Source organism: Otolemur garnettii, unplaced genomic scaffold (genome assembly GCF_000181295.1).
Source record: "Otolemur garnettii isolate 467f Iridium unplaced genomic scaffold, OtoGar3 scaffold00004, whole genome shotgun sequence".
Lineage (NCBI taxonomy): Eukaryota > Metazoa > Chordata > Mammalia > Primates > Galagidae > Otolemur > Otolemur garnettii.
Window position 1 is genome coordinate 15,691,098 of NW_003852399.1, and position 27,906 is coordinate 15,719,003.

At 32.4% G+C, this 27,906-nt stretch overlaps 1 protein-coding gene across 2 annotated transcripts in view; it reads left to right on the forward strand.

The window, feature by feature from the left end:
* Positions 1-27,906, forward strand: part of CSMD3 (CUB and Sushi multiple domains 3) — a 1,080,374-nt gene that overhangs the window by 411,222 nt on the left and 641,246 nt on the right. For both annotated transcript variants that reach the window (XM_003782396.2, XM_003782397.2), the window contains 2 exons: positions 9,369-9,446; positions 15,500-15,587. In XM_003782396.2, the coding sequence (XP_003782444.1) occupies positions 9,369-9,446; positions 15,500-15,587 (166 nt within the window). The remainder of the gene's footprint in view (positions 1-9,368; positions 9,447-15,499; positions 15,588-27,906) is intronic.

Genomic DNA, 27,906 nt, shown 5'->3' on the forward strand with positions numbered 1-27,906 from the left:
TCTCCTGCCTCATCCTCCCAAGTAGCTGGGACCACAGGCGCCCGCCATAACGCCTGGCTATTTTTTGGTTGCAGCTGTCATTGTTGTTTTGGTGGGCCTGGGCTGGATTCAAACTCGCCACCTTAGGTGTATGTGGCTGGCGCCTTAGCCACTTGAGCCACAGGCACCGAGCCTACATCCCATGTTTTAAATCTCCAAAAGGCTACCTGGGAAAGGTAAAACAGTAGGGAAAAACAGAGAGGGAAAAGTGATACTGAGAACACAGGTAGGAAGATGCTAAGAAATTATAAAGGGGTACAATGTACATTTTGGTTCATAGACACTAAAAGCCCAGACTTCTCCACCATGAGATAAATTAATGTGACAAACTGATCTTGTACTCTTACATTTAGGCAAATTTAAAAAGAAGGATTTAAAAAATGATTTCTAAATCAAATTCTCTAACCAATTATCTTCTTATTTTATACCAAGGGTAAACTTGTGTTTCCTGTTTGAATTCCCAGATCCTTTGTGAGACTAATTTATAATTTGATTTTCTTAGAACCTTTAAAGTGTAACTAGTACACCAGAGAATTTATAACTTTTAATAAGCTGTCTGACTATATGTGTTTGATTCTTATAAGCTAGTTTATTTCACTAATTATTAATTTTGAATGTGAAAGATTTGATATTGGTAAATATATGTAACTGAAAATTGTCAACATTCAGGGTGGGGAATTACGTCCAAGTATTAACTATTTGGGGGTTTATCAGTATCTTATCATATTTTTGTTTTTTTCCATTGTTCTCTTGACTTCTCTAATTATATTATTTTATGGAAAGTTGTGCTCAATGATGACATCTGTAGCAATTTAAAAACCCACATCCAGAAATGAACCAATTTATTATTCAAGCACACAATTATTTATTGAATATCATCCTCATTTTCTACCATTATCATATTTCATGACATTTGTGAAATTGTAAAAACAATGTCATTTATAATAGGAAATATATTTTTATATTTGTAATATTTTACTTTTTTTAATAAGTTGCTTTTATGAAGACAGAGGACAAAAAATAAAATGTTAGAATTTACCTATGAACAGGTTTATGCATTTTCAAAAAGTATTAGATAAAAGTACTCTAACTGCCTCTCAGGACTAGAATGACAATATTACGTAATGAAAAGTTATTAAAAAATGAGGAATCTGCAAGTAACCATTTTAACATTTCTATCAAATGCTACCCTTCAAGTAATGCTTTTGAGCTAGTCCTGTGCAGAGATTTTTAAGGATTTCTGATGATTCAATATTTTTGTTTTCCTTTGATTGTGTCCTTAAGGAAACTAACATATTTTCATATTAGCTGAAATGATCATACCATAAAACTGACTTATTTCATAAATGCTATTTTTTCAGATATTCAACCAATTTGTTAGGCTGCTCAGTGTTCATTGATCAAATAGTTCGGTTGCTTATTCTTCACATTAACATATTATCTCTCCTTTTTAATAGAATGCAAATAAGGAAAGATAATAATATGCTTTGAATTGATCAAAAGAGAAAGCTTAACTTTAAAGATCAGACGTGAAAACAATTCTGTGTGCAGCTGATTTCCTCAGATGTTTACCAGACCTTATTTTACCTGTGAATGAGGTGGTCACAGTGAACATGTGACATAGGTGACACTTATATCATTTTCCTTGTTAAACTATTTGAAGGGGATAGACTATCTATGTGTGCTAAAAGCTAGTGCCAAAGTGGACTCCTCTGCCTTGAGGAGTAAGCAATGGTCCCATGTTAGAGCCATTTCTATCTTGCTCAGAATTATTTCAGGGCATTTTCAACCACTTTCGCAACAAGCTGCTTCTCTTGCATGTAGTTTTCTAGAGCATATGGCTGCCCTGCTGTGCACAGAGTGAAATCACACAATTAATCTCTACAATTTTAGGAAGAGCAGAACCTTCATATATTTTCATATATGAAAGAATAGCACGGCGTTAGGTTTAGGGTACATTGTATGGCATATTTTTGTCTTCATGATTACTTCATTTGTATTCTAAAACATGGACTATAACTTTTTACTGTTGGTATATGAGCTTTCTTTATTTAAAATATTCTTCAAATGGCATTACTTCATAATACCAAATGAGATTAAGTGACAGAAATTTCTAGATTAATTTTATCTAGATCCGAGTGATAGAAATTTTTTCATTGAGTGGGCTTATATTAAAGAAGAAAAAAGTTTTATCAACTCTCCTGAACTTCCCCATTAGAAAGGAATGCAGCCAAGATGACTTTACTAAAAAGACTAGGTGATGATTTGAATTCCATATAACAGTTGGTTTCTGCTACACCTTTTTTATTCATCTGTTCACACTTTTAAAATAAAGTATTATGAGGCTTCAAGCCATGGGATTATACTTAGTACTATCAGCAAATAATCAATGTCTTTATTCAATATTGAATAAAGTTTCCATACCATATTAATTTAAAATATACTTCAAGTCAAATGTGACTGATTATTTACATTTTTATTTTATTAGCTTTGCATTACAAATAATAAGTGATAATAAATTTGGGGTTTTCTAAGACATACACTTAAGAGATTGGATGGAATATATGTAATGTTGTTATTTGTAGTCAGGAGATGGTGTAGATGCTAGAACTGAAATTCCAGAGTCTAATGAACATACGTATTTTTACCAGAATACATATCAATTGTGTAATCCAATTACACAGTTAAAAAGGGGAAATAATCTTTCGTGTATATTTGCGAGTTCTCAACGAGACTTCATAGTGTGCCTACTGCTTCAGACACACCACTAAGAAATGACACTGTTCCTTTTCTTTACAAGAAGAAAATATACTCTAGTTACATGGAAATCTTTAAGGTAAAGATAAATGTGAAAAAAATTAAGAAAGTTAGCATATATTTTAAAATCTCTTAGTCCATTTTTTAGTCAATAAAATATATATCTCAATGCAGTGTTGATAGCGAATATTGGAAACAGGTACATGCAGATCGATTTAGCATCATTCATACTGATCTCATGTATAAGCTCTACCAAAGTAATGTGTAATACTAATATCAGATTGGGAAGGCAAGCTCCATATAGTTTCTCGCCTGCTTTACACTAAATTCAACTGTTCTTCAATTTTGATGCAGACATTTCATATGTTAGTTTTATCTGATTTATCTCTGTGAATCTTCTATACTACTTGCCGTTGTAATTGTTAGAAAAGAATACACTTATGTGGTCTAGATCTGCAAAACATTGACTAAGAAACAAGTGAGCAACCAAGGGTAGGATGATGAGCAACAGTCCTCCATAATTCTACCTAGATAATATCCTTGAAGCATGGCCATGGTCACAGACGTGTTATGAGATGTTGCTAGATATGGTGCCTAAAATCTATATTTGAAATCAAATCTCTAATGATTTCTATGTACAGTGCATGTTCATGATACCACATTTGGAAATAATAGATCATTGGCTAATGCAAAGAAGAGTTTCCTTACAAAAGGACTATTTCCAAATGAATGGATTCCAGGGAACCGTAAGGGACCATGCTTTAACCAAGGATAGTAGTATGGTGAACTGTTACGATTCTCAAACTGTTGGGATAAAGAGAGTGAGATGTTGGACATAGACACGTATTACAGGTTGACAGAGTCGTGTATTACAGGCTGTCATGAAAGGACCGATATCCTTTAATTAAAAGTCTTAGCTAACTCCTCTTAAAGCAGTGGGGAAGAATCCTGTGTTATAAAAATCCTGATCTTACTTTCCTTTCTCCCTCTGTCCTCTTGCTGGAATTCCCCAAAGGTTAAGGCAGTTTGTTGATAGAGTGTAGTTATTTAAAAAGCGGGATACTGTTAGACTATGGAATCTAATTCAAAAGGCCTTGTTTGGTACTTCATATCTGCTTTTCTAACAAGCTCCCAGGCAATGGCAATGCTGCGAATTAATGCCACAATTTGTATAGAAAGAGTGTAGCCTATTTAGATCGACCTTCTGGGCAGAGAACAAAGACAGTGGGGAAAAATGGATCTGGATCCAGGCACTAATATGAAAGCTTCTAGTGAATAACGTGAAATAAAATACAACGGTATGAAATCCCAGAGGTGAAGGGGTGTTGTTACTTATTAAAACAATCCCGTATCTTTATTTTTTAATTTAAAAATAATTTATGGTTTGGGGAAGCACCTGTGGCTCAAAAGGGTAGGGCACCGGCCCCATATGCCGAAGGTGGCGGGTTCAAACCCAGCCCCAGTCAAAAAAAAAAAAAAAGAAAATACAAAAAAAAAAATTTAAGGCACTAATGAACTTTGTAGTAGAAGAATATATTCCACTGCCCATAGTCTTCAGAGAGCCATTAACTTTTGTCAGTATTATTCAAGCAGTTGCTTCTTTTCCAATTAATCTCATTTTAGAAGGTATTACTGAAGTTATCTCCAATGTTGAGTATAAAATAAATATTTAATGTAAAATTACTTTTCTTTAGTAAGAAAATATTAATATTATCTTTCTTTTTTGTGTTACATTTTATAGTAAAATTATCTGTGATAAAATGGTTTTATGACGAAAAAACCAAAAGTATAAGCAAAACAAACAAAATCATTTGTGATCTAGAGAATATGACATAGCTAAACAGTAAGAAAATGCATAAGTTGAGTGTATCTTAAAATTAACTCTAGGACCAAAAACAATTAAAATTTTAATTCATTTGAAGCTGTCAGAAAATAAGGATTAAAAATTTAATCAAATTAAAGGTAGACAGTTTAAAAGTGTTAGAAATATCTGTGAGCCATACCAATAGTAACTCTTCCCATATGGTGACTTTTATTATGCCAATTATAAGAATTTCTGAAGCGCATATAAAAATCCCACATTTTTCTTATAATCTTGACATTTTGCAGCAAACCATAACTGTAAGACCTGTTACGCCAAGCATTGCGGGTACATCTGCTGTTATCTGCATAAGTGTTATGGATTCCTGAATTTGTTCCATTTCTATGAAGGAATAGAGCCCATATACAAATTTTATAGTCTTTGTCCAATAACCAGTTGTCTGATTTTTCAGCCATTTACATAGTCTCTCCACTGTCTATTAATAAAAAGTAAAAAATCTATAATGCCTGTGAAAATAAGTTGTTTTTATAAAGTATGTTGTCTCCTTTTCAAGCTCACTACTCTGTTCAGTTTCCCGAATGAAAAAATTTTACCATTATTTTTTAGTTTAGAAGGCTTGAAAAATAAGATTCTGAAGGTTTACAATCCAGGCTTACCTTGTTTCAAGATTAAAACATTGTGGCTTCATGATCATTTGTAAAATGGAAAATGGGACTGTTACGGAAGTATCTTAAAAGCTGTTCAATATTTTATTCATATGTTCGTATAACTTAACACAATTATATATAATATGAATATATGTAAAGTATGCATTCGTATTAAGTTTAATATTTTATTCAAAGATCTGGAGTGATTTATAAATTTGAATTTAAAAGTTAAGTTAGAAATCCAGGGAAAGTAGATGATTCAATTTGTATACCATTCCTACACAATAAAAAGGCATTTATATATGTAAAAATATGGTTAATTTTAATATTAGGCATTGTAATTTAAATCATTTCATATAAGTGATTTCTACTGCTTAACATGAGAGTTACATGAGGGTTAAGAATTGTTCAATATTATTCTCTTTACATAAATTTTTAAATGCAATTTAGAATTCAACTTGATTTTGAAGATAATAGGAATTGAACTGGAACTTCACAATTCAGTATCTGATTTAAAACTGCTCTAATAAAGCTTATAGGAACACAGTGGTTTTCCTAGTATCTAGGGATTATAATAAAATGAAGATGGATTTGAATGCTGGCCTAAATATTATTTTCTGCAAGACCTTTCTCATTTTATAAAATACTTCTATTGTGTTTAAAAAGAGCCAAACTTTTGATGAAAATGTTTCAAATTATATGTGAAAACACCACACTTACCCCAGAATCGCATTAATGTACATAGTTATCATTTAATAAAAAAAGAGCCAAACTAAAAATATAATAAAATGATCAAAAATTATTTATATATAAAACACAAAGAAAACAATGAAAATGGATCTTATGCACATACATAACCAATCTTGCATTTAATGCTTTCTAAATTAGGCCATACATTGTTTTTCTGTATTTAAAAATAATTTTACACATGAAAATTCTTTATCTTGAACATTCATTCTCTTATCATCACCCTTTCCTAATTCAAGATCAATAAAGAAAATTTTCCCAGTAAAATACCTTCAGTTAAAAAGCCAGAATTCATAATATTTTATTTATTCTTGCAAACACTTGTATGTGCAAACTTTTTTCTTGTCTTTCAGGATCTCACCATATAGTGAAAGGAATTGGCACAAATAACATACTATCTTAATATTTTTTTAAAACTATATAAAAGATAATAACAAATTTTTATTTTGACCCCATAATAAACTAAATTTTAAATTCTTAAGATTTTTTTGTGAATTAAAATTTGATATTATTTTCTATCTCCTAAAATGGATGTTCTCTTGACCTTTTATCTGTTTTCTGAATTACAATTAATGTGTTTTTACTTTCAAAATACACTATATACTCATAATAATTAAAAAATAAAAAATTAATTGAAGAGCAAAAATGATGATATCAAGTGAAAGAAAGAAAGAAGGAAGGAAGGGGAAGGAAAAGAAAGGAAGGAAGGAAGGAGAAAGGCTAGTTCCTTTTAGAACTTGGAAAGTATTTAAGGGTCTTGGCTGAAGATGACATATTCTTAATTAGAAGTATTCAGTTTGCTTTTATCTTAAGATGTAGTCTCTTACCTTATTCAACCAAACAATTAGATCTAGATACCCACAAGCACAGACATGAACCTTCCCTTTTCTGCCCTCCCTCCCACACACATTAGTGACATATTAATTTATACCCTTGAACTCTTTGACCCATAGAATTTTATTCTCCCGTAAGTTTCTTCTTTGGTCTTACAATCTTTTCATTTAGTTTTCTTTACTCTTAGAATTCCAGATTTATGTTAATTTTGCAATAAAATATCAGACTCATTTGTAATATTTAAAACGTCAAATTGTATAATGCACAGACAAATAAATAGAGGTAGTTTCTTATTTATTATGTTCATGTTTGGAATGAGAAAATGTAGAATTATGCGAGAAAATACAAAATGTAAATTCTGTTAAAGAAGTGTTTTGCCACAGCAGAAAAATTCCCAGGGGTATAGCTAAATTTAAATTATTTGACTACTTAGAAGAATTACACTTTATGTTACCATGGGGCTAAGGAGGTGGAGAATCAAACAGGAACTGTCACTTGAAAGCAGTATATTTGTTCTTTCATTATAAATAAAGGACATTAATGAATCTTGTAATTCTGCAGTAAGTGGTCATCTAGTCCTAGATTCTGATTTTTAGATAAAAATAGGTAAAAAGTCAGATCTTTGTCCAAACTCACACAACTAGGGATTGCTAGGAATTTGGCCTCTCAAACCCTGCTCCAATGATTATTTTCCTCTTTTTAAAAGTATGTATATGTATGTGTAGATGGTTTATAAGTATATACAGAGTGCCAAAAAATGTATATACACTTAAAAATGGAAACACTATATTAAATTTGTAATACTCAAGTTATGTTTGACTTCTTCAAATTACAAGAGTTATTCAATACGACTTGTATTCATCTTCTGTTATCAATATATATTGAGCATTAGAATTTTAATACAGGTTTTTTTTTTCCTTTGTTAAAATGCATATATATTTTTTGGTACCCTCTGTGTTCCACTAATCCATCAGACCCTGACTTTACCTTTCTACTTTTGAAGGTATTAACAAGAAAACGTTAAAATGTTTCAAAGTCAAACATCCATAGTCTGAATGACAGTTCAGACTTAGTGAAATAATTTTTTTAAACTAACACATTTCAATTTTTTATAATTCGTAGCATGAACAAAACCTAATTGCATAGTGTTTAAGGCTATCACCCTTGACTACAAACAGTATGTTAAGAAAAAAACAGTATGTTAAGAATTCAAGGTTATAATTGTAAAAATATATCCCTTTCTTATTCATGCTTTAAAAAAAAAAATTGAAGTGGGAAGGAAGAAGAAGAGGTATTTGTTAAAGGGTACAAGCATTCAGCTAAATAGAAGAAAGGAATTCCAGTGTTCAAAAACACAATAGGGTGACTATAGTTAGCAATAATTTATTGTAAATCTCAAAATAGAAAGAGGAGAAGATTTGAAATGTTCTTAACACAAAGAAGTTCTGTTTTAGGTGATGGATATTCCGTTTATCCAGATTTGATCATTGCACAGTGTATGCTTGAATCAAAATATCATACATATCTCATAAATATGCACAACTAGTATGTATGTGTAAAAATTAAAAATTAAGTTAATTAGAAAACAGTTGATATGTAAATATCCATTAGGATAGATGGCTTCACATTTTTTAATTACTGAGGGTTCAAGTAAATGGATTTTCTTTATTTCATTTCATATCATTTTGAAATTTACATGATGTAGTTTTCTGAACTATCACTTATCACTTAAAAATTTCGTAGCTCTTTTAGTTGATCAAATAATGGCTGCTTAAGGGAAATAATAATTCTTTTCCTTTACCCCAATTACTTTGAAAGTACATTTAACAAATTTCATTTTTTCCTAACTTCACTGTCTCGATATGCATCTATTTCTCCTTACACTACCTAGTTGTACATTGAAAGATAATGTATAAGATCAAAAGTCATAGCAAAATACATTAGATAGCTCCAAATAATTTTAATTCATTTTTATACAGTTTGTATACTATACTCAGACATCAATCATAATGTTAAAGCAATTGTAATGAATAGAAATGATTATTGGCAGAAATTTTTTAGTATATTTAAAAATTTTCCAATTATGCTATTTCCTTTAATGTGCCCTGATATTTCAAATAGTCCATTGTTAGGTGCTTTATTAAAAAAAAAAAAAAAAAGCTCATGAAATTCTTCTATATTAGTTTCCACCATCTTTACTTTTCTAGTTTAATTTATTCCATACAATTTTGGAATTTAAGTGGTTTATGACAAAGTGTTAAGGTTTTGGTTTTATATAAAATCTTAGTAGTTTGGAAAATTATCTATACCTCTAGGCAGGTTTTTTTCCCTGCTTAGTATTTTACTACTAAGTGATTATATTGCTTTATTTTTATTTTTAATTTTCTTCTGGGTATCCTCTACCAGGCTTAAGAAGTGGTTTCTTTATCTTGCATAATTCCATGCTAACAAAATTTGTTAACTTGAATTTCATTTTGAAGTTGTATTTCCTGATACATGTTTTTGTTTGTTTTCTTAACTAGTGAAAAAGGCCATAGATTTTAAATCTAGAGGATTTAAATTGTTTCCAGGGAAAGACAACAGCAACAAGTTTTCTATCTGTGAGTGTACTTCTTTTTTGTTACTTTCTCTAGTGCAAGAGTGAAATTTGTGGTGTCTGTGTTGTTTGTGTGTTTTATGAAAATGTTCATGTACCTACCAAATTAACTGCATTAATATCTATATAACATGCATGATGATTATTTAATATTTTCTTTATTTATGTGTATTGAGTTAATGGATTAACATGGTAAACTCAGCCTCAGATTTATTTTGTTCAAATTTATTTTATATTTCAAGATGTAAAAACACTCTTTTAATCTCACGTGCTGAGGACATTTGAGATTTGTGATTCTAGGATATGAAGTAAAATTCCTAAAATGGTGGTTTCTCATAAAATTCTTATTTGAGCATATCTAAATTTCAACAAAAAGATTTGTCTAAGGTACATTTCTTTTATGACAGCAATTTTCACTTAAGGAAAAAATATTCTTCAGTTGAGTTAATTTATCTAAACTCTTGAAAGCTACACCTTTTTGGAAATTACTGTTATTGTTCTTATGAAATGGCCAAAATACACAATTTTGATTGCAAATTCAGGCTTTATAGATCATCTGAAACTCACTCCATAATGTCAGATTTAGAACATTCATCCATACTTCCATAAACAAACATGAGATTTTCTTTTTTAGTAGAAGTTATAAATTTTTGTGATACAATTTATAGCAGTTGGAAGAAATTCCCAACATCACTGGTGTTTATTACAAACTTTAAAACAAGCCATTGATAATATAATATCTGACTTCAAGGAAATCTTTGATGAAACTAGGTAGCCTGTTTGGAAAACACTCAAAATTAGTTTCAAAATTTTTAGCCTATATAATTATTTATTAATATTTTGAGGGGCTCAAAATGTATTTTCCAGATTTATAAGGTCAGTTTTTAGAAAACTGTATAAGGTACTAATATGACCCAGATCAATTTTTTGATACATTTTAGAAAGACACATTTCCTATAAGAGAAAATATGAATAGAGAGAAAATGCCAGATGAGATGATTTTCACGTATTAAACTTGTTCACGTCAACATGGAATAAAAGTTAAATATATTCAGAATTAAATGTTAGTCTTACTGTGTACTTTTTCCAATATTTTGGCCAATGTACTTGTTAAGGAATTCTAAGTAGAATTACAGGGTGTAAAACCCATTTACCCTTTTCTCATTCTGTCATGCATTTTGTTATTTTAAATCTTGCACTCATCAAACTTCCCAATGTTCTGGAAAATGTGGGCTATTTGTACAAGAAACATGGGATTAAACAAGGTATTTTAAGATATGTACATGTTGTTATAGTACTTTAAGGGAAACATTATTTTTATTGTTCTTATGCATGGGTTATGAGGCCAACCAAAAAGGGAAGTTAGACATAAATGTCTGAAAATTTTTAAAAATGCTCTGACTTTTAAAATTATATTTTAATTAAAAAACATTTGCTTTAACAATGTCAGGCAAAAGGTCATATAAGGCAAAAAAATGATGACATACCTTGTGATTTTGAAACTAATTTTGCATTACCCACTATGTTTTATTTAAAGAGTTTTAAAATAGTCTTGATTTTCATTTATTAATATAAATAATTTCAACTTCAATCTAAGTAAAATAAGTTTGGCACATTTTTCATAGTCACAAAATAGCAAGCTGACATTATTTTATTATAATTTCTTTTTCAAATATTCAATAACTGGTGAAAATGACATTCTTTCATGGTTGTTTGTAGTAAAAAAAATTATATTGCATTAATTTGTATCTATATATGTTTTATCAAGTAAGAATTCAAATCTTCATTTCTTTAATATTTATTTACCAGGACAAAATAATTAAAATGAGATCATTTTTATCTGAAATTCATTTTTTTCAAATGTAAAAATCATTAAAGCTCAGGTTCTTTGAAGAAACAAGCAACAACCAGAAGTGACCCTAGAAATAAAAGACATGCAATATACACATTACTAAAGTAGGTCTGAATCTACAATGGCAGCCTTACGTTATAAATGAAGAAGTGAATTAAGCAGAGAATCTGAAATCTCCAGTTCAAGGGGAGAGTTAGTTTTTTTTTAAATGACTGGGATTTATATTTTTTTTTTCAGCTTTACTACTAGACTTTTAAATTGTCCCTCTCTACCTAACCCCTTGTTGTTCTTTTTTAAAATAGTTTGTCAAGAAAGGGAAAAGATTTTTTAAATGTTTTTGAATAAAAATTTATATTTTCAAATATTTAATGAGCTAATACTTCATTGTCAACTTATCTATGAATCTATGAGGCTCTTTGAGAATATTAAAGCCAAATTATACCTAAACTTTGAGCCTCCCATAAATGATTGTATTTTTCTTTCTCGTTCTTCAAATCCATACTTTTATTCATCTGTATTATTCATTCATTCTGCAATTCCTCCATGCCAGCACCATGCAAGTCTAAGAGGTAAAGGAGGGAATAAAATATGTTCTCAGCCCTCAAAGATTCAAGTTTTTATTGGAAAGCTAAATGAATACAGAGGCAGCTCTTGTATAATCTGAAGTGTTAGTATAAAATAACAGCATGCCATTTACATCCGAAATGTTTGAGGTAAGAACAAGATCCAAAAGCACTGCATTTTATAAGTTGGAATAAAACTTAAAAATCTAAATTTAAAAATCTGAATTTTAAGAATTTGAGAAAGGTGGCAAAGTAAGTAGCAGGAAGAGATTAGGGTAGATTATGTGTGATATAAAATCAGAAACCTTATGAAAACATGCTTATGAACTCTGGCCACATAACTTAAATTTTAAAGAGAACTCATATTCTTACCATGCTGCAAGTTACTATTCAAATTAAAGTAGTTGAGAGTGATAAACCTATCTAATTACTTCGATGGTGTTATGAAGTAAAATCAGCTTTTTGAATGAACACTAATTTCTTTTGGATGATTGACATCAGTTAGCTATGACTGACAATTCTGAAATATCTAAATATCAAAGGAGATAAAATGTTACCCATTTTGTTCTTAATTTATTTTTTATTCTAAACTTCTATAATTAAAGAACATCAATACATGTATCATGCAGAAGTGTTCTCTTTATTCTTACATTTTAAATTGGGATTTCTTTCCTCTATCACAGATGTCCAAAAATAGTGATTTAAATGACCCTTCCCAACAGACAGAAATAATTTAACAATTAAAATCATGAGCACTGAGATTAATTTAGTTCAAGTGGTGAAAATGATAAGTGTGTGTTGCGTTCTAAGATAAAACGTTTGGAAAAGTGTTTTGAATTTTAGTTAATGCTGATAGTTTCTGCCTTGCTGAGCTTTGTGGACAGGCTGTAGGGCTGAGAGGTTAAGAGAAGGATTTCTGGCAGCAGATGGGCTGAGTTTAAACATAGACCCCAGCATTACATGGCAATATGACTTTGGACACATTTCTTAACCATTCAATTACTCACCTGAAGGACATATAGAATAATAGTAGGAACCCTGAAGATTGTTGTGAGGATTAAATGAGTTAATGTACATCAGATATGTAGTTCCTGACACATAATGTTGCATAAGTATTAACAATTATTCAAATTCATATAAAAATATTTAAGTTTTATTTTGAGAAAATAATGGTGAAATTGGAAACAAGGGAATCTTTCTTAATTTTATTTTCTAAGAATGTATTCACAAACCACTTATATATGACCCTAATATTCGGCGTTATGTATTGTATTATAATAAAGTAGTTCAGGCTACATCACGCCACCTCTGTTCCTCATCTCCACCCCATATTAAAATGTCACATTTTAATAACTTATACTACAGTATTTCCAACAGTGCTTTAAAGATTGGAAAAAGGTTACTTCCCATAGAAAAGCTTCAATTTATTGGTGATACTGTTAGTCAAACAACTAGGACATATTTATTGAGACATTATTAACTTTCTCTTCTTTATCTAGGCTTCACGGGCATATTAAAATAATTAGTAATTTTTCCTTATATAAAGTGTTTAATCTCATTATGTAGATAACGAAGGGTATGTGAAACTATTAATTGACAATGCAATGAAAAATTTTAAATTAGATATAAAACTGTCCAAATGAAATGCTCCAAGTTTTATGAAAAGAGGAATTGAAATATGGAAAGTATGAGTGGTTATAGTTTGGGAAAAGTGGGACTTCCGCTGAGTTTGATAAGATGCTGATAGCTAAAGAGGAAGAAAGGAAGACAGGGGGACACAGACGGAACACGCAAATACAGTGTACATGTCTGATCAGCAAAACTGCAGAACAGGGCGAGGCAGTTGAATGTGGGTGATGGATACATCTTGGTGACTGGTGAGAAAACAAGTGATACAGTAGAAGATCTAGAGTCACCTGGAGATTTAAGAAGTAATGCAAACTGTGTTTTAGAAAGTGCAACCCTCCCCTAGGATTCAAGATGGATTGGAGGTGGAAGATGATTGAGGCACAAAAGCATCAAAGTTATTAGGTTGAATTTAAGCCGATAGATGAGAAGACACGGGGAATTTTTTACTGATAATGAAACAGGCCATAGAAGGAGCCAGAGAGAAGCTTACAAAATATGGCAAAACCACAGATTATGAGTCATTGGCAAATAGGTAATTTTTTTCAAGCTATAAGGGAAATATAAATATGGAGAAATGTGGGTCAATGTCTTTAAATTTGTCCACTATAATCACCCAAAGGGATACAGTGGGCAGAAAACTCGGAAAACTAGAGAAATGATAAGGCATCTTAAGAAAACCAAGAAAAGCAAAAAAATATTGCATGTTTTCAATTAGTGAGCAGGTGATAAATTGGGCAAGAAGAATATTCTTAGTAGTACTTAGAAAAGTAATCTTTTTAAATGACAGAAACACATGCAAAATTATAAATCTAATTAAGTAGGGGTTAGCTTTACCATAGCCACGACTGTTGGGCCATCAATTCATAGCTACCTCTCTATATGATGAACACAGTAACAAATTTCATCTAAATAATCCAGTTCAACGTTCAGTGGTTCTCATCTTTGAATTTACATTAGAACCACCTTGAAAATTATTTAACACAAAAATCTTAGCGCTCAAGATCCTCCCCTAAACTAAGTGCATTAGAGGTAGGCATCTTTATTCCTTAAAGAAGGGTCTGTCTACAGGGGATTACAACATACAGTGTAAGATAAAAACCACTTCAAGGTTGAGAATTTTTTTCCTCTCTATAATCTCTCCTTAGGCACTATTCTTAAAAGAAGCAGGTTTATTGATAAAAAGAAAGACAATAGAATTCATTCTCCAGGTCACTGTTAGATTGAATTTATAAAACAACATCCTTTGGATTTTTCAGAACTATCTTTTAAAACAATCTTCCCAGTAGAAACAACTATCTTGGGAATTTGGTTATCCACAGTGAGCACATTCACTGAAAAAACAAATTAATACATCTTTTATAAACTGAGTTCCCCGAAGAGTCTATTTAAAATGTGTATAATGGCTAAAAGTAAAATGTAATCATGGAAATTTCTTAGAAGTTAAGCTAATATTTTGACTTTTGGTATTCTAATTTAATGATGTGGTTAGTAATTGGCACCATTGTTTTAGTTTAATATTGGAAGACTAAATGCTTTTGTGTATACCAGATGTATTAATAATGTTAAGCATTTTCCATAGGGTCATTTTTTCATTGAAACTACAAATAACATGGTCTCAAATGCCACTGTCATAACTGGCGGTTGACTCTTTTACTGCCTATATTAATGGAAACTTTGGGCACTGATACTCTTGAAATGTGTTTCCAAAAATTATGAAATTTGCTAGTAACTAAAAATCAAGTGCTAATTATTAATATTTTAATATTCAGAATAGCGTAAGTTATTGAATATGAACATCAAATTTATTATTATAGGCTTATAAGTAGAAAAAAAGTCTTGCCTTTGTCTTTGTTATCATTTCCTGAAACAATATTTTAGCTTTCTACAGTTAAATGATAGAGATTATAACAAAAAAATGCAGGCATACATTTTATGGAAATTTTTAAATTAACATCCCTCTTGCTTCTCTAATCATATGTGTATTTTGTTTCCTATTTTTTCTTGCTGTTACAGTAAATGAGGGAGGTATTAAAACAGCTTCCAATTTATGCCCAGATCCAGGAGAACCAGAAAATGGGAAGAGGATTGGATCAGATTTTAGGTAATATTTTAAATTGCTTATTTTGTTTATCTTGTCAATGTATTTTTTTTAATTTAAATTTTTAAAATAACTAATAATATGGAGATGAAGCTCCAGTAACTTCGGACTGTGACCGCTTGATTTCAATAATGTGTTAGTATTAACACGTTAATTACCACTGGGTTTTATGTTACTCATGTTAGTTATGAACCGGAGTATCTTGAAACTGAAAGCTCTGCTCAGTTTTGTAGCTGTCAATCAGCACGTCTCCCCCGCCTCCTGTTCCCCTGCTCAGTCTCTGGCCAAGTGCACCACAGGTGCTGGTGCTGGACTGTCTGCCCAGTTTTCATTGCTTCCAATTGTGCATTTCACCTTGAGGTTTGCCTGGCAGCTCTATAATGAAATCGATGTGATAGTATGCAGCAACATGAAATTGTTACAGATATTTAGGGGTTATGATTCAGAATTTGTTACCCAGCACCATCAAAAGTCCACTCTAGACAACTGAATAGAGATGAACTGAAAAAAGACTCACTTTGCAGAAACTCATGTGGCATGGAGTATAAAAATTGGTTGTAGCGGTGGCACCTGTGGCTCAGTGAGTAGGGCACTAGCCCCATATACTGAGGGTGGCGGGTTTAAACCCAGATCGGGCCAAACTGCAAAAAAAAAAAAAAAAAATTGGTTGTAGCGCCGCACAAGTTGCATAAAAGTCATGCACAGAAAATGATAAAAAAATTACACTTTTTTCAGTACTTTAGACAGGATTATTTTGTTTTCAAAGTTTTTACTCTATTTTCATAATAAATATAGGATGGCCCAAAGTGTGGCAGTCATGTATTAATAATATTTCATATTTTAAAACTATTAAATTATAATCAAGTTGCTTTTATTAGAGTTTAAATTATTTTTTGACATGTAACAAGTGAAAAATTGTGAGATCTAGATTCCAAGATATGAGTTTAAATGTCATTTTTCCTAGTTATTTTCTGGTCCTGGGCTCAGGTCCTGTTTGTCTTGAGTTTTCTTTTCTGTAACATGTAAATCAATTTCATCATATAGTTTATCTACTTGTCACAGAACAGACTCAGGAAAATAGACATAATAGGCATAAGGACAGAGGATAGAATGATGTTTACCAGAGCCTGGGGAAGTGGAAGAGGGGGTGGGTTAGATAAAGTGAGGAAGGTTAATGGATGTCAAAGAAAATCCCATTAGTCAAATAGAATGAACAATGTGTTATAGAAAAACAATGTGACTATAAGCAACAATAAGTTTGGTATAACCAAAAGTATGAAATTGAAGTGTTCTTAACACAAGGAAATGATAAATACCTGAGATTACCCTGACTTGACTATTCACTTTGTATGCATTTATCAAAACATCACATGTACCCTAAAAATACGTATAACTATTGTGTATCTATAATAATTACAATTTAAAAACTAATCATAACTAAAATATAAGTTTTAAATCTGTATTAAGATTGGAAATATATTTTATTAATTTTAAATTAAGATTACCAACAATTTAGAGAGACTGTATGTGATCTACTGTTGCAGACATTAATTTACATGACTATCAAATAATACTTTCAAAAAGCCTTGTCCTTTGATTGTAGCTTATTACAAATGAAATTTATAAAAATATGATTAATATAGTAAATGAGGGTGGTGCCTGTCACTCAGTGGGTAGGGTGCCGCCCCCATATATCGAGGGTGGCGGGTTTGAACCCTACCCTGGCTAAACTGCGACACAAAATAGCTGGGCGTTCTGGCAGGTGCCTGTAGTCCCAGCTACTTGGGAGGCTGAGGCAAGAGAATCCTCTAAGCCCAGGAGTTGGAGGTTGCTGTGAGCTATGATGTCATAGCACTCTACCAGAGCAATAAAGTGATATTCTCTCTCTTAAAAAAAAAAAAAATATATATATATATATATAGTAAATGATAATTTAGATACAATTCACAAATACTTTTCATATAGTATACATGTTATATTAAATTTTATTTTTAAATTATTTATGATAATGTTTATAGTGTTTATAATTATAAACACCCCACATTTCTAAGATTTTTTCTTTGTTGTTGTTGTTGAGGATTCATTGAGGGTACAGAAAACCAGGTTCCAGTGATTGCATTTGTTAGGTAACGTTCCTCTTATAATTGTGTCCCACCTCCAAGAGGTGTGTTACCTATAGTGACCCTCTATTCCCCTCCCTTCTCCTTTCCTCTCTTCTCTCCCCTTTCCCCCCAACATGTACTAGGTCATCAATTGTCCTCATATCAGAATTGGGTATATTGGATTCTTTCTTCTCCAAGCTTGTTATGCTTTACTAAGAAGAATGTGTTTCAACTCCATCCAGGTTACTACAAAAGATGTAAAGTATCCATCTATTTTAGTGGCTGAATAGTATTCCATGGTATACACATGCCACAGCTTGTTAATCCATTCCTGCATTGGTGGGCATTTAGGTTGTTTCCCCAATTTGGCAATTGTAAATTGAGCTGCAATGAACAGTCTATTGCAAACATATTTCTAGTTTTAAATTCTTTATATTATTCATATAAAGCACAGATGATAACCTATATCTAAAACATACCCACATAAAGATAAAAATAGTTCTTAAAATATAAATCTATTGAAAATTTTGCTCCAGGGATATTTCAGGATAACTTAAAATTTTATTTTGTTATATTTTTAGTGCAAAAAATATTTTTATAAGAATACTGTAGTAATATGTTAAAATATTTATAGAACTTTAATCACTTCCCAAAACTTAATATACATACATATTAATTTCTGAAAAAAACACACTACAACCATATTCAGGAGAATTGGAATCTGGTCAAACTTTGATTTTAATACACTAAATAATTTTCGCAAAATCAGCTAAATCTTTTAGGCTCAATGATAAACAATTTGATTTTATGGATACAATGGGATAAAAAATGTACTAAGTACTTCTTTTTTCACAGTTTTTGTTTCTTATAAAACATTATGAGTACTAATTCTTTCATTTCTATGTTTTTGTTTTTAATTTTTTATTTCAAAATAGAAAGAGAGTACAAATATTTTGATGACATATTTTGTACATTGTATAAGTCAGAAAATTTGGGTGTCAGTCACCAGCATAGTGTTCAGTGTACTCAATATGTTAGTTTTCATCTCACCTTTCTTCTTCCATTCCCCCCACATTTGGTTTCCAGTGCCTTTTATGACCCTTAGTGCCCATGTATACCCGTCAGTTAGCTCCCCACTTATTCGTGAGAACAGATGTGTTTTGTTTTCTATTCCTGAGATACTTCATTTAGAATAATGGTCTCCAGTTCCATCTAAGTTGCTATAACTGACATTATGTAATTCCTTTTTATGGCTGAGTAGTACTCCATGGTTTATATACATGCACCACATTTCCTTTATCCATTTGGGAATTGATGGGCACTTGTGAATTGTGCTGAATAAACATTTGAGTGCACATGTCTTTTTTATAAAATGGCTTCTTTCTATTGGATAAATAACCACTGAAGGATAGAATGGTAGGTCTACATTTATTTCTTTGAGTAATTTTTTTTTTCCATAGAGGTTGTACCAATTTGCAGACCCTTCAATTGTGTATAAGCATTCCTAAGTCTTGCATTCATACCGGTATCTATTTTGTTGTCTTTTTAGTAATGTTCATTCCTAAGGTGGCATATCATTGTAGTCTTAATTTGTATTTTCCTAATGATCAATTATGTTCAACATTTTTTATATATTTGTGGAACATTTTTCTATCCTCTTTTGAGAAACTTACAATCATAATCTTTACCAATTTTGGTGGGATTTTGTTGTAGAATTATTGAACTCTTCGTAGAATATTTATATTAGTCTTTTGTTGAATGCGTAGATTGTGATTATTTTGTCCCATTCTATAGGTTGTCTATTCTCTCCGTTGATTCTTCAGTTCACTGTGCAGAAGCCTTTTAATTTAATTGAGTCTCATTTGTTTTTGTTGGTGGTGGTTTGCCATTAGTGTATTAGTCATAAAGTTTATCTGATGTTTTCTTCTAGAATTTTTAGGGTTTCATGTTTCTCATTTAACTTCTTTTCTCCTTTTTCAACTAATTTTTGTATATGGAAAGACATAGGGGTCATGTTCATTTTTATTCATGTAGCTATCTAATTTTCCCAGAACAATTATTTAAACTTCCTTTTCCCTGTGTATGTTATTTTCTGCTTTGTGAACACCCAGATGTTTATACCTATATGGTTTTATTTCTGCAATTTCTATTCTGTTCCATTGATGTTTAAGTCTCTCTTTATATTAGACCACACTCTTTTTGATCTATATCCTTATAGTATAATTTGAAGTCAGGTAATGTGATTACTCTAGATTTGCTTTTCTGGTTTAGGATTGCTTTGGCTATTTAGTTTTATTTTATGTTCCAAATTACGCTTATGACTGTTTTTTCCAGGTTAGAGAAAAAAGACATTGGTATTTGATGGGAATTGCATTGAATCTGTAAACCACTTTGGGATCTGTGGCCATTTAAATTATGTTGATTCTGCCAATGTATGAGCAAAGGATATTTTACCATTATTTGTGTCATCTGCAATTTTGTTCATCAGTATTTTATAGTCCTCCTTACAGAAATATTTCACCTCCACTACATTCTGAAATATTTTACTTTTTTATAGCTCTTAAGTATGATATTGATTCCTTGATTTGACTTGATGCAGCATAACTGTTATTTGTACATAGAAATGCTAGAGAATTTTATATATTGATTTTGTAACCTGAGACTTTGCCGAGTTTATTTATCAAGTCTAGAAGTCTGGAAATGGAGTCTTTAAGGTTTTCTCTATGTACAAGATCATATCATCAGCAAACAAGAATAGTTTGACCTCTTCTTTCCCTATTTGGATATCTTTTCTTTTTCTTTTCTGATTGCTCTGGCTAAGAGTTTCTATACTACTTTAAACAGAACTGGTGGTGACAGTGGGCAACTTTGTATTTTCCAGTTGTTAGGGGCAATGTTTTTAACTTTTCCTCATGTTTTATGATGTTGGCTATAGGTTTGATACATACTGTTTCTATAATTTGGAGGTATGTTCCTTTTATGCCTAATTTTTTGAGGGTTTTTATCAGGACAGAGTGTTGGATTTTCTTGAATGTTTTTTTTTCTGATTCTAATGAGATGACTCTATGGTCTTTGTTTTCAATTCTGTTTATGTGGTGAACTACCTGTCTGGGTTTGTGAATGTTTAGCCATCCGTGTACCCTGGGAGGAAACCTAGTTGATTATTGAATTAACTTTTAATGTATTTTTGAATTCTTGCAAGTATTTTGTTGAAGAAATCTACCCTTATATTCATGTTGGTTTCTAGTTTTCTTTTTGTTATGTTTTTTTCCTTGCTTTGGTATCAAGATGTTACTGACTTCATAGAATGAGCTAGGAAGGATTCTCTGCAAATGTTACAGAGCAATTTCTGTAGGATAGGTATCAGTTTTTCATTGTAGGTCTGTCAGAATTCGGCTGCAAATCTTTTTCATCCAGTGCTGTTTTGTGTTGGGAGATTTTTAATTACTGCTTCAATCTCATTACTTGTCATTGGTCTATTCAAGATTTCTATTTCTTGTTGATCTACATTTGGAAGGTTGTGCATTTCCAGGAATTTATCCATTTACTTTAGTTTTTTAGTTAGTTTATGGAGAAGTTTTTATGGTATTGATAGATAATGTTTTGCATTTCCACAGTATCACTTGTAATGTCTCCTTTTTATTTCTAATTGAGCTTTTCTGAGGCTCTTCTTTCTATTTCTGGCTAATCTAACTAGTGGTCTGTTGATTTACTTACCTTTTCAAAGAGCCAACTTTTTGTTTCATTAATCTTTTGTACTATTTTTGTTTGTTTTCATTCATTTAGCTCTGCTCTGAGCTTCGTTATTTCTTTTCTTAAGCTGGCTTTCTTTTTTGTTAGTTCCTAAAGATGTGACATTACATTGTTAATTTGTGATCTTTGGGGGTTTTTTGATGAAGGTAACAGTTCTAGTAGAACCAAATCCTTTACTGTTTGCCTGTATAGAAAATTCTTTGTTTCTTTTTTTTGTTTATGAAACTTAATTTTTAAGGATACAGAATTCTTGGCTGGCAGTGTTCTGTTTAAGGCTGAAAATGGGGCTCTAATACTTTTTGGGATGTAAGATCTCTGCTGATGAGTCTTCTGTTACCTGAACTGTTTTTTTCTGTGTAGATTAGTGTTGCTTTCATCCTGAAGATTTTAGGATTTTCTTCATCATTTGAATTTGGCAGGTTGAAGTTTATGTGTCATAGAGATGACCCATTTCATATGAGTCTTCTCAAATGATGTATCTGGATATCTGACTCTCTGACAATATCAAGGAAATTCTCCTCCTCAATAATTTTCTTTAATAGGTTAACTAATTTTATTGGACTTTCTTCTTCCTCTGGGAAACCTATAATTTATTTATTGTCTTATTTCACATAGTCCTATATTATTCTATGAGTGATTGCTCATTGTTTAATTTTTTCCTATGTTTTTAACTAATTAAGTTTGTTCAAAAGCCTTTTCTTCAAACTTAGAGATTCTTTCTTTTTCTTATTCTTGGTTGTTGTTGAAGCTTTCTATTCTGTCTTTTAATTCCCTAAATGACTCTTTCATTTCTTAAGTTTGGTTATATCCTTTCTTATGTTGCCTATCTCATTAAGTGAGTTCTTCACATGTTTTCATTCATGTCCTTATTTTTTTTTTTAATTTCTTTGTTTGGGTTTTCAACTCTTTCCTAACTTCCATCCATCTTGCTTATCATTTATATTCTGATATTTTGATAATTTCCATTTTGTTAGGATCCAGCATTGTGGGTCTAAGATGATCCTTTGTGAGTGTTGAACTTTTTAAAAAAAATTTTTCCATGTGGCCAGAATTCTTTTGCTGGTTTCTTCTGGTCTGAAACCTCTTCTCAGCTCAGGGGCGATAGGTTTGGGGGCACCTATTTACTGAAAAGAAGGAAAACTCCCTGGATAGTGCTCTTGTATTCTATTCCAGTAGATTGACACAGCAGGATAAGGACAGATGCACTGAAAGCCTATAATGCAGCCATTTTCAAGTATTGTTCCTTTCCCTAGAGGTAGTCACAGTCAAGCCAGTGCTGTGGGATATTCAGGTAAATTAATGTGTCTGTCTTCAAGCTACTGTTGAAAGCTTAGGTAAAGGACTGGGCAAGTCTCCCTCTAAGGAAGTGGGTCACGTGACTGAGCCCATGTATAACCTTCTTGGGTGCCTGAACACCTGATAGAACTTCAGCCAGATGTAAGGTGGGTTGTGGGAATTTGGCTTGTGCCTGGAAAAATGTAGGACCTTGGCCAGTCTCTGAGCCAGTTTCAGGAACTTGGTGCATGTTCATGCACCTTCGCAGGCACCTGAACAGGATGGGGGTCTTGGCTAGTCCTTGGACAGATTGTGGGTCTACTGCCATCAGCAGTTCCTGGGCCACCTATGGCCGATTGGGCCAGGTTGGAAGGATTGTATGTCACCTAGTCACAGTGTACATGAGAGCACCTGCTCTCCCTGCTCCTTCTGTCCTACTAGGGGTTATAGCTAGGTGGCTGCAGTGGAGTTGACCCTCTCCAAACCAGGCCTTCTAGGGATGAAAGCATAGTTTGCTATCTGTTGCAATGACCTGGGACCAGAAGTTAGTGGGACTCTTCTGTTCCCACTGTCCGATACTAGGCTGTTTCACTTCCCAAGAAGCTCTTTGTTCAGGTTTCAGGCCTGCTTTGGTGAACTCCCTCGCAGCTTGTATTTCAATGTCTTCTGCAAGGCCATGGAGTCCTCCCTTGTAGCCTTTCTCCAAGTGTGGATGCTTCTCCCAGGTTAATTCCAATCTTGCCATGTGGATCACCCCACTTCTCTTTTTCCCACTTTTGGTGTCTCTAGTTGCTTCACTGGTGAGTCACTGTGCTTTCTCCAAGACAGTCCCTCCATAGGGTAACTTCAGCTCACAGTGTTGGACCCTGTCTTTGAGAACTAGGAGTTTAGGCTGCTTCTAATCTTCTTTTGTCTTGTACTATCCCTATTTTGTTTCTATGTTCTAAATGAAGAAGCTGATTGTCTCTTTACCTAACTAATAATTTAATGGAACTTTGATTTGAATCTGTGATTTCTGTATTCCAAAACTTGACTTTTCCATTGCTATATTATATTATGCTTTGAAGTCAAACAAACTTCATTCAAATCACATTCCTGACATAAATTATCTTGTGTTTTGTAATAGTTGATTTCCTGAGATCTATAACTGAAGATAATAGTGCTCATCTTCTGTTTCAAGGATAAAGTCATATGAGATAATTTATGTATGGTAGTAATCATGGCGTTTGTGACAAAATAAGTATTCTGTTTATATTAGCTGCTATTAAAATGTGATATATAGAACAATTATTGGTAATATTAATATTGTCCTTATTGCACTCTTTACAGATTATATCAAAGATTTATTGGAAATAAACTGAAAATATTATAATGTAATAGTAATAAAATGAGTTAAATTATGTTCAAGTGCAGTAGATTTAAGGTCATGCAAATATACTCACAAATTTAGAAAATTACTGTGAAGTCATGAAGAAAATTACAAACAAGATTCTATGATGGAAAATAAAGATGCCTTAGGATGGGAACCCACCCAATTTTTGAAGGACCTATTTTCACTGATACTGGAAGAATTATATGCATCTAACATACAAGGAAGGAATAGCCTTACATAAAGGAAGAGCTTGATGAGCTGGTCCATGAAAATGTAGAACAGTGAAAAGCTCAGTTACAGAGTTTATACGGGAGAACAGCATAAAATGGAGTTAAGGAAATAAGGATAAACCAAATCTCTTCTGTAGGTAAAGTAAATTGACTGATGTTCAGTCTGATCTTGACTGAAAAAGATGTTTTGTTTCAAACACAGTATTTTTAAACAATAGGCGCCAACATCTAAAACAGATCTCGATCTCTCTCCCTTTCTCTCTCTGAAAGGGTTCCCATCCTGAAGCATCTTTATTTTCCATCATAGACTCTTGTTTGTAATTTTCTGAAACACAGAGAGAGAGATTTTTGTATTACTTTATTGTATTTGGCAAATTTCACCTGCATCTTTTCATGGTAACATCTGCTAGGATCACTTAACAACTTCTCCCTCTAGACTAGGTGCAGTCTCTGGTTTCCTATGTTTACCCATAAGCTACTTCACTAATATAGGTCACCTAATTATGATGTAAAGTTGTAAAGAATAATGTGATTCAGTTTATATATTCAGTAGATCACGCTTTCTGTTTCAGGTAAATGGATTGAGGGAAATAGTTAGAAGGATTCTTCATAGTCTGAGTGAAAAATGATGGAGACTAGGCCTATAGTATTGGTAATGAACTAGATAGGTTTGTGATATCTGTGAAGATAAAATATTTAGTATCCAATAATAATTTGTCATGAAAAGTAAGAAAAATGGAAGAATAAAGGATTATTCCCAATTTTCTGGTTTGAACAAATTGAGAATGCATTACAGTTTTTATTTCAAGCAGTGTGAAAATTCAAAAATTTGAAGAGAAAGATTGACAGTTCAGTTTTGTGTTTTTTGTTTCTGAAACAGGGTCTTGCTCTGTCTACTGAGTTAGCCTGCAGTATTGTAATTATAGTTCACTGCAACCTCAAACTCTTGGACTTCAGCAATCTTCCTGCTTCAGGTTCCAGGGAGATGGGACTAGTGGCGCATGACACCATGCTTGGCAACTTCTCTATTTTTCTGGAGACAGATTCTTACTCTTTCTCAGGCTTGTCTCAAACTCCTAGACTCAAGCAGTCCTTCCAACTTGGCCTTCCAAAGAGCTAAGTTTATAGGCCTGAGCCACTGTGCTTCGCTGAGAGTTCAGTTTTAAAATTATAAATTTCTGGTGCCTTAGGGATTTCTGGGTGAATATGTTAAATTAATTGAAGTTCCTAGATACCAAAGGCTATTAGCATGTCAATATTAGTATTATTAAAAAACATTAATATAGCATGAGTAGATGACATAACTTAAAATGTGAAGAGAGTCAAGAGAACTTTGACATAGTTCCAATGATCTATATGTTTGATGAACTGATGCAATACAAGGAATTATCCAATCCTGCTGATGAATGACCATAGCAATAAGCAAATACCTGGGAGGATGACTGAAGTGCAAGAAGAAAGTCCTTGAAAGAAAGTAGAGAGTGTTGAAAAATTGAGTATGATGAAACAGAAAATTGTCCTTTGAATTTGACTACATGCTGATTGTTGACAAGAATGCTTTCCGTGAAATGACAAAGGTTGAACACCACTTGAAATAGGGTGAAGAGTCAATATAAACAGCTCAGATAGGTAGCAGCTTGGAAACATCAAGTTACATAAAGCAATAGAATAAGGAGGCAGAGTTGTAGTGATTAGAAAGGAAAGAGAGAGGATCTTTTTAGCGATGTAAGAGACCAAAGTGTGTTTATTGGTTGGTACAAATGGTCCTGTGGATAGAAATATATATTGGTGATATGGGAAGGAGAGGGTGTAAGTAAAGGAACATCATTCTGTAGTAAAAAATAAATGGGATCTCAAGGGCAGGTAGAAGGGAATTATTTTTACTGTAACAGGAATGAACATGGAATAATGGAAAGGAGATGATGTTAGGCAGATTTACTGATTTTGTGATGGGAAGATGAGAGAGGTGATGTTTAATATGTGTACCTTTAAGTTCTGTAATGCTGGATCTAATAAAACCATCATGGGAAAACGCGTGTTTAGGGAGATGGGAATGGACAGAAAAGAAAGATTAAGACTGAGAGAAAAATGTGAAATAGTTGTTACTAAGAGTGGGAGAGAAAGCTTGACATAGAAATGTTTCCTTGCTAAATAATCTTAAGTGCCCTTTTGAGATTGATGATAATGAATCTGCCTGGTTATTTAATTTTAATCTAGCATCACCGAGTTTCCCAGGTAAAAACATAAAAAGGATTGTGCAAAAGAATGATAAAGCTCAGAGCATTTGGAAAATTGCTAGTTACTCTTTCAGGCATACAGAGTAGGCATATGGACCTGGAGCAAAGACATCACAAGTAGAGTATAAAACAGAAGACTTTAAAACAGAAAATGAGTAGATTGTCATTCCAGGTCAGGTTTATCTTTAAGTATTTCAGAAGCAGCAATTGTTTGTAGATTTATCTATTTCAGAGATGAAAACAGGAATGTTGCATATATTTGAAATGTATAATACAAATGTCATTCTTGTATGAGTTATGGGATCACCTCAACAGATAAGGAAAAGCTAATAAGGTTTTCAATTAAAAGTTAACTTTTCGGGGGCGGTGCCTGTGGCTCAGTGAGTAGGGCGCTGGCCCCACATACCGAGGGTGGCAGATTCGAACCAGGTCCCGGCCAAACTGCAACAACAACAAAAAAATAGCTGGGCGTTGTGGTGGGCACTTGTAGTCCCAGCTACTTGGGAGACTGAGGCAAGAGAATCACATAAGCCCAGGAGTTGGAGGTTGCTGTGAGCTGTGTGACGCCACAGCACTCTACTGAGGGTGATAAAGTGAGACTCTGTCTCTAACAAACAAACAAAAAAAAATTAACTCCTTTCCTGGTCCCTTACAATCTCAAAAGAAATCTAAATGATTACTCAGACAATTACTATCACCATCTATGAAAACAAGACTGTTTTTTGGATAGAAGTACCAATCTTTGCCCCACAGATAGCATAGTAACTCGGGGTAGGTATTCTTGGTGCTCTTTATCCATGTGATACTCCAGGTCTTCAGGTCAACATCAAAATTGCAGTCTATGAAAAAAGAAGTCAATAAGCTATAAATCATTACAATTGAAACTTATGCCCCATAAAAGGCACTGTAAAGAGAAAGGGCAGACAAGGCATGGATGGAGAGAAAACACTTGTAAATAGCATATCTGAGAGAGGATTTGTGTGTAAAATGGACAAAAGAAAACTTTTAAATTAAACATTAAGAGGACCAGCACAGTGACACAATAAGCAAAATATCTAAATAGAGCTCTCTGTTCTGATACATAAGACGTACAAGGATGTTTAAGAGGAAGAAGAAGAAGATATGCAAGAAGCTTAATTGGCATATAAAAAAAGTTCATCATCATGTGTCATTAGGGAAATGCATATTAAAATAATGATGAATAGCTAAGGTGTAAAACACTGCTAGTGAGGAAGTAGAAAGTGGAACAATAGGAACTCTTAAGCTTTGCTGGGGAATATGCAAATTCATAAAGCCACTTTGGAAGACACTGTGAGGCATTTGCTAAAAAAGCTGAACATAGGCTTACCAACA